The sequence below is a fragment of the Oncorhynchus nerka genome, unplaced genomic scaffold (genome assembly GCF_034236695.1).
Source record: "Oncorhynchus nerka isolate Pitt River unplaced genomic scaffold, Oner_Uvic_2.0 unplaced_scaffold_829, whole genome shotgun sequence".
In the NCBI taxonomy this organism is placed as follows: Eukaryota; Metazoa; Chordata; class Actinopteri; order Salmoniformes; family Salmonidae; genus Oncorhynchus; species Oncorhynchus nerka.
The window spans coordinates 96,553-107,500 of record NW_027040438.1 but is presented as its reverse complement, the minus strand read 5'-3'; the positions used below and the strand labels follow the sequence as shown (position 1 = coordinate 107,500).

The window sequence follows — 10,948 nt, the reverse complement described above, 5'->3', positions numbered from 1 at the left end:
GGGATATTTTTTTAGACCAGATGAAAGAGTGCTTCCTATTGGCCCTCCAGCACCACTTCCAGCAGCTTCAGGTCTCCCATCCAGGGACTGACCAGGACCAACCCTGGTTCAGAAGTGGTATGCAGGGTGGGGGGGAGACTATTTTACCGACTACTAACTAAAACTACATACTGTGTACTCATCATACTACATACTATTGAGGACATACTGTGTACTCATCATACTACATACTATTGAGGACATACTGGGTACTCATCATACTATTGAGTACATACTGTGTATTCATCATACTACACACTATTGAGTACATACTGTGTATTCATCATACTACACACTATTGAGTACATACTGGGTACACATCATACTACATACTATTGAGTACATACTGTGTATTCATCATACTACACACTATTGAGTACATACTGGGTACTCATCATACTATTGAGGACATACTGGGTACTCATCATACTACACACTATTGAGTACATACTGGGTACTCATCATACTACACACTATTGAGTACATACTGGGTACACATCATACTATTGAGTACATACTGGGTACTCATCATACTATTGAGGACATACTGGGTACTCATCATACTATTGAGGACATACTGGGTACTCATCACACTATTGAGGACATACTGGGTACACATCATACTACACACTATTGAGTACATACTGTGTACTCATCTTACTACACACTATTGAGTACATACTGGGTACTCATCATACTATTGAGGACATACTGTGTACTCATCATACTACATACTATTGAGTACATACTGGGTACTCATCATACTACATACTATTGAGTACATACTGTGTACTCATCATACTATTGAGTACATACTGTGTACTCATCATACTATTGAGTACATACTGGGTACTCATCATACTATTGAGGACATACTGTGTACTCATCATACTATTGAGTACATACTGTGTACTCATCATACTACATACTATTGAGTACATACTGGGTACACATCATACTACATACTATTGAGTACATACTGGGTACTCATCATACTACATACTATTGAGTACATACTGGGTACTCATCATACTATTGAGGACACACTGTGTACTCATCATACTACATACTATTGAGGACATACTGTGTACTCATCATACTACATACTATTGAGGACATACTGTGTACTCATCATACTACACACTATTGAGGACATACTGTGTACTCATCATACTATTGAGTACATACTGTGTACTCATCATACTACATACTATTGAGGACATACTGTGTACTCATCATACTACATACTATTGAGTACATACTGTGTACTCATCATACTACATACTATTGAGGACATAATGTGTACTCATCATACTACATACTATTGAGTACATACTGGGTACTCATCATACTACATACTATTGAGGACATACTGTGTACAACAGACAGACAGAGAGGTGCTCACTGGGTACTCTGTTGATGGCTCGTAGTGGGCGGAGCACCCTGACAGTCCTGATGGCTGATAGGCTGACGTTGTGTCCGTCTAGAGAATACTCCAACATCCTGAGGAGAGAGAAAGGAAACTCAGTGTAACCCTGACCTCTGAACCCTGTCAATTAACCTCCACTCACTAAGGGAAAGTTTCCCCAGACTAGGATTAAGGCTATTCTCAAATATATTTTTATTCCAGGACTAATCTGCGTTTTAGTTCAGGACTAGGTTTAGTTCAGGACTAGGTTTAGTTCAAGACTAGGTTTAATCTGTGTCTAGGAAACACAAGCCTTTTAGTTCAGGACTAGGTTTAGTTCTGCGTCTAGGAAACCCAAGCCTTTTAGTTCAGGACTAGGTTTAGTTCAGGACTAGGTTTAGTTCAGGACTAGGTTTAGTTCAGGACTAGGTTTAGTTCAGTGAGTTTGTGTGTGCGTGTGTGTGTGTGTGTGTGTTCTGTCCAACACTGACCCGATGATAACGATGAAGAAGTCCAGTCTGTTCCAGGTGTCGCCAAGGTAACCCTTCTGACCTGCAAAGTTAATAATAATATTAATTAAAGACAGGTAGAGACTGGTATTTAAATCATGATATATTAATAATATTAATTAACCACTAGGTAGAGACAGGTATTTAAATCATGATATATTAATAATATTAATTAACCACTAGGTAGAGACAGGTATTTAAATAATTAACCACTAGGTAGAGACAGGTATTTAAATAATTAACCACTAGGTAGAGACAGGTATTTAAATCATGATATATTAATAATATTAATTAACCACTAGGTAGAGACAGGTATTTAAATAATTAACCACTAGGTAGAGACAGGTATTTAAATCATGATATATTAATAATATTAATTAACCACTAGGTAGAGACAGGTATTTAAATAATTAACCACTAGGTAGAGACAGGTATTTAAATAATTAACCACTAGGTAGAGACAGGTATTTAAATCATGATATATTAATAATATTAATTAACCACTAGGTAGAGACAGGTATTTAAATAATTAACCACTAGGTAGAGACAGGTATTTACATCATGATATATTAATAATATTAATTAACCACTAGGTAGAGACAGGTATTTAAATAATTAACCACTAGGTAGAGACAGGTATTTAAATCATGATATATTAATAATATTAATTAACCACTAGGTAGAGACAGGTATTTAAATAATTAACCACTAGGTAGAGACAGGTATTTAAATCATGATATATTAATAATATTAATTAACCACTAGGTAGAGACAGGTATTTAAATAATTAACCACTAGGTAGAGACAGGTATTTAAATCATGATATATTAATAATAATAATTAACCACTAGGTAGAGACAGGTATTTACATCATGATATATTAATAATATTAATTAACCACTTGGTAGAGACAGGTATTTAAATAATTAACCACTAGGTAGAGACAGGTATTTAAATAATTAACCACTAGGTAGAGACAGGTATTTAAATAATTAACCACTAGGTAGAGACAGGTATTTAAATCATGATATATTAATAATATTAATTAACCACTAGGTAGAGACTGGTAGGTATTTAATAATTAACCACTAGGTAGAGACAGGTATTTAAATCATGATATATTAATAATATTAATTAACCACTAGGTAGAGACAGGTATTTAAATCATGATATATTAATAATTAATACATTTACATTAATTAACCACTAGGTAGAGACAAATTGGTATTTAAATCATGACATATTAATAATATTAATTAAAGACAGGTAGAGACAGGTATTTAAATAATATGAACGGTAATTATTAATTAAAGACAGGTATTTTAAATCATGATATATTAATAATAACTTAATGAACGCAGTGCCCTCCAGCGGATGCGAGCTTAAGCCAGTGGAGGAGCCAGACGGGGTGACGTGAGAGAACTTGGGAAGGTTGAACACCAGACGGGCTGCGGTCTGGAGATAGGTAGAGACAGGTATTTAAATCATGATATATTAATAATATTAATTAACCACTAGGTAGAGACAGGTATTTAAATAATTAACCACTAGGTAGAGACAGGTATTTAAATCATGATATATTAATAATATTAATTAACCACTAGGTAGAGACAGGTATTTAAATAATTAACCACTAGGTAGAGACAGGTATTTAAATCATGATATATTAATAATATTAATTAACCACTAGGTAGAGACAGGTATTTAAATAATTAACCACTAGGTAGAGACAGGTATTTAAATCATGATATATTAATAATATTAATTAACCACTAGGTAGAGACAGGTATTTAAATAATTAACCACTAGGTAGAGACAGGTATTTAAATAATTAACCACTAGGTAGAGACAGGTATTTACATCATGATATATTATTAATATTAATTAACCACTAGGTAGAGACAGGTATTTAAATAATTAACCACTAGGTAGAGACAGGTATTTAAATCATGATATTAATAAGGATGGAAGAGAGAGGAGGCAGAGGGAGAATATTAATTAACCACTAGGTAGAGACAGGTATTTAAATCATGATATATTAATAATATTAATTAACCACTAGGTAGAGACAGGTATTTAAATCATGATATATTAATAATATTAATTAACCACTAGGTAGAGACAGGTATATTTAAATCATGATATTTAAATCATGATAATTAATAATATTAATTAACCACTAGGTAGAGACAGGTATTTAAATTAACCATAGGTAGAGACAGGTATTTAAATCATGATATATTAATAATATTAATTAACCACTAGGTAGAGACAGGTATTTAAATCATGATATATTAATAATATTAATTAACCACTAGGTAGAGACAGGTATTTAAATAAAACCATGATATATTAATAATATTAATTAACCACTAGGTAGAGACAGGTATTTAAATAATTAACCACTAGGTAGAGACAGGTATTTAAATAATTAACCACTAGGTAGAGACAGGTATTTAAATTAAATAATATTAATATATTAATAACCACTAGGTATATTAATTAACCACTAGGTAGAGACAGGTATTTAAATCATGATATATTAATAATATTAATTAACCACTAGGTAGAGACAGGTATTTAAATCATGATATATAATTAAATTAACTAGGTAGAGACAGGTATTTAAATCATGATATTAATTAACCACTAGGTAGAGACAGGTATTTAAATAATTAACCACTAGGTAGAGACAGGTATTTAAATATTATTAATTAACCACTAGGTAAGACAGGTATTTAAATCATGATATATTAATAATATTAATTAACCACTAGGTAGAGACAGGTATTTAAATCATGTTATATTAATAATATTAATTAACCACTAGGTAGAGACAGGTATTTACATCATGATATATTAATAATATTAATTAACCACTAGGTAGAGACAGGTATTTAAATCATGTTATATTAATAATATTAATTAACCACTAGGTAGAGACAGGTATTTAAATAATTAACCATTAGGTAGAGACAGGTATTTAAATAATTAACCACTAGGTAGAGACAGGTATTTAAATCATGATATATTAATAATATTAATTAACCACTAGGTAGAGACAGGTATTTAAATAATTAACCACTAGGTAGAGACAGGTATTTAAATAATTAACCACTAGGTAGAGACAGGTATTTAAATAATTAACCACTAGGTAGAGACAGGTATTTAAATCATGATATATTAATAATATTAATTAAAGACAGGTAGAGACAGGTATTTAAATCATGATATTAATTAACCACTAGGTAGAGACAGGTATTTACATCATGATATATTAATAATATTAATTAACCACTAGGTAGAGACAGGTATTTAAATCATGATATATTAATAATATTAATTAACCACTAGGTAGAGACAGGTATTTAAATCATGATATATTAATAATATTAATTAACCACTAGGTAGAGACAGGTATTTAAATCATGATATATTAATAATATTAATTAACCACTAGGTAGAGACAGGTATTTAAATAATTAACCACTAGGTAGAGACAGGTATTTAAATAATTAACCACTAGGTAGAGACAGGTATTTAAATAATTAACCACTAGGTAGAGACAGGTATTTAAATAATTATTAAATAATTAACCACTAGGTAGAGACAGGTATTTAATTTAACCACTAGGTAGAGACAGGTATTTAAATCATGATATATTAATAATATTAATTAACCACTAGGTAGAGACAGGTATTTAAATCATGATATATTAATAATATTAATTAACCACTAGGTAGAGACAGGTATTTAAATCATGATATTAATAATATTAATTAACCACTAGGTAGAGACAGGTATTTAAATCATGATATATTAATAATATTAATTAACCACTAGGTAGAGACAGGTATTTAAATATAATTAACCACTAGGTAGAGACAGGTATTTAAATCATAGATATATTAAATAATATTAATTAACCACTAGGTAGAGACAGGTATTTAAATAATTAATAATAATATTAAATAATAATTAAAGACTAGGTAGAGACAGGTATTTAAATCATGATATATTAATAATATTAATTAACCACTAGGTAGAGACAGGTATTTAAATAATATATTAATAATATTAATTAACACTAGGTAGAGACAGGTATTTAAATCATGTTATAAATAATATTAATTAACCACTAGGTAGAGACAGGTATTTAAATAATTAACATGATATATTAATAATATTAATTAACCACTAGGTAGAGACAGGTATTTAAATCATGATATAAATCATGATATAAATATTAATTAACCACTAGGTAGAGACAGGTATTTAAATAATTAACCACTAGGTAGAGACAGGTATTTAAATCATGATATATTAATAATATTAATTAACCACTAGGTAGAGACAGGTATTTAAATCATGATATATTAATAATATTAATTAACCACTAGGTAGAGACAGGTATTTAAATCAGGATATTTAAATAATTAACCACTAGGTAGAGACAGGTATTTAAATAATTAACCACTAGGTAGAGACAGGTATTTAAATCATGATATATTAATTAACCACTAGGTAGAGACAGGTATTTAAATCATGATATAATTAATATTAATTAACTAGGTAGAGACAGGTATTTAAATCATGATATATTAATAATATTAATTAACCACTAGGTAGAGAAAAATAATTAACCACTAGGTAGAGACAGGTATTTAAATAATTAACCAGGTAGAGACATGTATTTAAATCATGATATATTAATAATATTAATTAACCACTTAGAGAGGTATTTAAATCAGATATACAATAATATTAATTAACCACTAGGCAGGTGTTCTAGGTAGAGACAGGTAAAATCATGATATATTAATCTATTAATTAACCACTAGGTAGAGACAGGTAAAATGAGAGGTACATTTAATTAACAGGCCTGTTCTACTATAGAAACGTCTCTGTTGAGAATGAGAGGACATTCAGGCCTGTTCTACTATAGAAACGTCTCTGTTGGAGAATGAGAGGACATTCAGGCCTGTTCTACTATAGAAACGTCTCCGTTGAGAATGAGAGGACATTCAGGCCTGTTCTACTATAGAAACGTCTCTGTTGGAGAATGAGAGGACATTCAGGCCTGTTCTACTATAGAAACGCTCTGTTGGAGAATGAGAGGACATTCAGGCCTGTTCTACTATAGAAACGTCTCTGTTGGAGAATGAGAGGACATTCAGGCCTGTTCTACTATAGAAACGTCTCTGTTGAAGAATGAGAGGACATTCAGGCCTGTTCTACTATAGAAACGTCTCCGTTGGAGAATGAGAGGACATTCAGGCCTGTTCTACTATAGAAACGTCTCTGTTGAAGAATGAGAGGACATTCAGGCCTGTTCTACTATAGAAACGTCTCTGTTGGAGAATGAGAGGACATTCAGGCCTGTTCTACTATAGAAACGTCTCTGTTGAAGAATGAGAGGACATTCAGGCCTGTTCTACTATAGAAACGTCTCCGTTGGAGAATGAGAGGACATTCAGGCCTGTTCTACTATAGAAACGTCTCTGTTGAAGAATGAGAGGACATTCAGGCCTGTTCTACTATAGAAACGCTCTGTTGAAGAATGAGAGGACATTCAGGCCTGTTCTACTATAGAAACGTCTCTGTTGAAGAATGAGAGGACATTCAGGCCTGTTCTACTATAGAAACGTCTCTGTTGGAGGAATGAGAGGACATTCAGGCCTGATCTACTATAGAAACGTCTCCGTTGGAGAATGAGAGGACATTCAGGCCTGTTCTACTATAGAAACGTCTCTGTTGGAGGAATGAGAGGTTTCAGGTATTTTTCATAATTGTTTTATTCTAAACTTTGAAATTCCCACTTTAAAAAGGTCACCTACCTAGAACACCCAGAGCCACCATCTTCACCAGCATCTCCACCGCAAAGAACACAAAGATACCGTCATCCAGAGCCTAACACACACACACACACACACAAAGAGACACACACACACATACACAAAGAGAGAGAGACACACACACACACACACAAAGAGACACACACACATACACAAAGAGAGAGACACACACACACACAAAGGGAGACACACACACATACAGACACACACACACAAAGAGAGATAGACACACACACATAGAGAGAGAGAGACACACACACACAAAGAGAGAGAGACACACACACACACAAAGAGAGAGAGACACACACACACACACAGAGAGAGAGACACACACACACACACAAAGAGAGAGAGACACACAAAGAGAGAGACACACACAAAGAGAGAGAGAGACACACACACACAAAGAGAGAGAGACACACACACACAAAGAGAGAGAGACACACACACACACAAAGAGAGAGAGACACACACACACAAAGAGAGAGAGACACACACATAGAGAGAGAGACACACACACAAAGAGAGAGAGAGACACACACACACAAAGAGAGAGACACACACAAAGAGAGAGAGACACACACATAGAGAGAGAGACACACACACAAAGAGAGAGAGACACACACACACACAAAGAGAGAGAGACACACACACAAAGAGAGAGACACACACACACACACACACATAGAGAGAGAGAGACACACACACACAAAGAGAGAGAGACACACACACACACACACAAAGAGAGAGAGACACACACACACACACACACAAAGAGAGAGAGAGACACACACACACAAAGAGAGAGACACACACACACACACAAAGAGAGAGAGACACACACACACACACAAAGAGAGAGAGACACACACACACACACAAAGAGAGAGACACACACACACACACACATAGAGAGAGAGACACACACACACAAAGAGAGAGACACACACACACACACAAAAGAGAGAGAGACACACACACACACAAAGAGAGAGAGACACACACACACACACACATAGAGAGAGAGACACACACACACACAAAGAGAGAGAGACACACACACACACAAAGAGAGAGAGACACACACACACACACAGAGAGAGAGACACACACACACACACACAAAGAGAGAGAGAGACACACACACACAAAGAGAGAGAGACACACACACACATAGAGAGAGAGAGAGACACACACACACACACTCAAAGAGAGAGAGAGACACACACACACAAAGAGAGAGAGACACACACACACATAGAGAGAGAGAGACACACACACACACAAAGGGAGACACACACACACACACAGAGAGAGAGACACACACACACATAAAGAGAGAGAGAGACACACACACACACAGAGAGAGAGAGACACACACACACACAAGAGAGAGAGAGACACACACACACAGAGAGAGAGACACACACACACACACACAAGAGAGAGAGAGACACACACACACATAAAGAGAGAGAGAGACACACACACACAAAGAGAGAGAGACACACACAACACACAAAAGAGAGAGAGACACACACACACACACACAAAGAGAGACACACACACACACAAGAGAGAGAGACACACACACACACAAGAGAGAGAGACACACACACACACACAAAAGGGAGACACACACACACACACAACAGAGAGAGACACACACACACAAAGAGAGACACACACACACACATAGAGAGAGAGAGAGACACACACACACAAAGAGAGAGAGACACACACACACACACAAAGGGAGACACACACACATACAGACACACACACAAAGAGAGAGAGAGACACACACACACAAAGAGAGAGAGACACACACACACACATAGAGAGAGAGAGACACACACACACACACACAAAGAGAGAGAGAGACACACACACACACAAAGAGAGAGAGAGAAACACACACACACACACACACACAGAGAGAGAGACACACACACAGAGAGAGAGACACACACACACACAAAGAGAGAGAGACACACACACACACACAAAGAGAGAGAGAGACACACACACACACACACACACACACACACACACACACAGCAGTGAGTACTGTAGTTGTTTATCTCATGTTATTTATATTCACAGTGATGTTTATAACAGACATGTTTTAACCACAGAGGAGTGCATTCTGGGATAATTCTGTCTCTGACCTCCGAACCTTTAATCTCACTGCTGGGACTGGCACTGCTGTTTTCCCACAAAACAGCCCAAATATTCTCCTCTACATCTCATGGTTCACGTGGTAAACCCTTCAACCAATCAGGGGTCCTGTTCAACATGTTGACTCTTCAACCAATCAGGGGTCCTGTTCAACATGTTGACTCTTCAACCAATCAGGGGTCCTGTTCAACATGTTAACCCTTCAACCAATCAGTGGTCCTGTTCAACATCTTGAGGAGGTCAACCCATCAACCAATCAGGAGTCCTGTTCAACATGTTGACCCTTCAACCAATCAGGGGTCCTGTTCAACATGTTGAGGAGGTAAACCCTTCAACCAATCAGTGGTCCTGTTCAACATGTTGACCCTTCAACCAATCAGTGGTCCTGTTCAACATGTTGACCCTTCAACCAATCAGGGGTCCTGTTCAACATGATGACCCTTCAACCAATCAGGGGTCCTGTTCAACATGGTGACCCTTCAACCAATCAGGGGTCCTGTTCAACATGTTGACCCTTCAACCAATCAAGGGTTCTGTTCAACATGTTGACCCTTCAACCAATCAGGGGTCCTGTTCAACATGGTGACCCTTCAACCAATCAGGGGTCCTGTTCAACATCTTGACCCTTCAACCAATCAGGGGTCCTGTTCAACATGTTGACCCTTCAACCAATCAGGGGTCATGTTCAACATGTTGACCCTTCAACCAATCAGGGGTCCTGTTCAACATGATGACCCTTCAACCAATCAGGGGTCCTGTTCAACATGTTGACCCTTCAACCAATCAGGGGTTCTGTTCAACATCTTGACCCTTCAACCAATCAGGGGTCCTGTTCAACATATTGACCCTTCAACCAATCAGGGGTCCTGTTCAACATGGTGACCCTTCAACCAATCAGGGGTCCTGTTCAACATCTTGACACTTCAACCAATCAGTGGTCCTGTTCAACATGTTGA

At 35.8% G+C, this 10,948-nt stretch overlaps 1 protein-coding gene across 1 annotated transcript in view; it reads right to left on the bottom strand.

The window, feature by feature from the left end:
- The window catches only part of LOC135571052 (voltage-dependent T-type calcium channel subunit alpha-1H-like), a gene marked incomplete at its 5' end in the record, with an annotated part of 55,842 nt that overhangs the window by 35,464 nt on the left and 9,430 nt on the right, over positions 1 to 10,948 (bottom strand). The window contains 3 exons of the mRNA XM_065016860.1: positions 1,445 to 1,542; positions 1,939 to 1,999; positions 7,794 to 7,866. Coding sequence (XP_064872932.1) covers positions 1,445 to 1,542; positions 1,939 to 1,999; positions 7,794 to 7,866 — 232 coding nt within the window. The remainder of the gene's footprint in view (positions 1 to 1,444; positions 1,543 to 1,938; positions 2,000 to 7,793; positions 7,867 to 10,948) is intronic.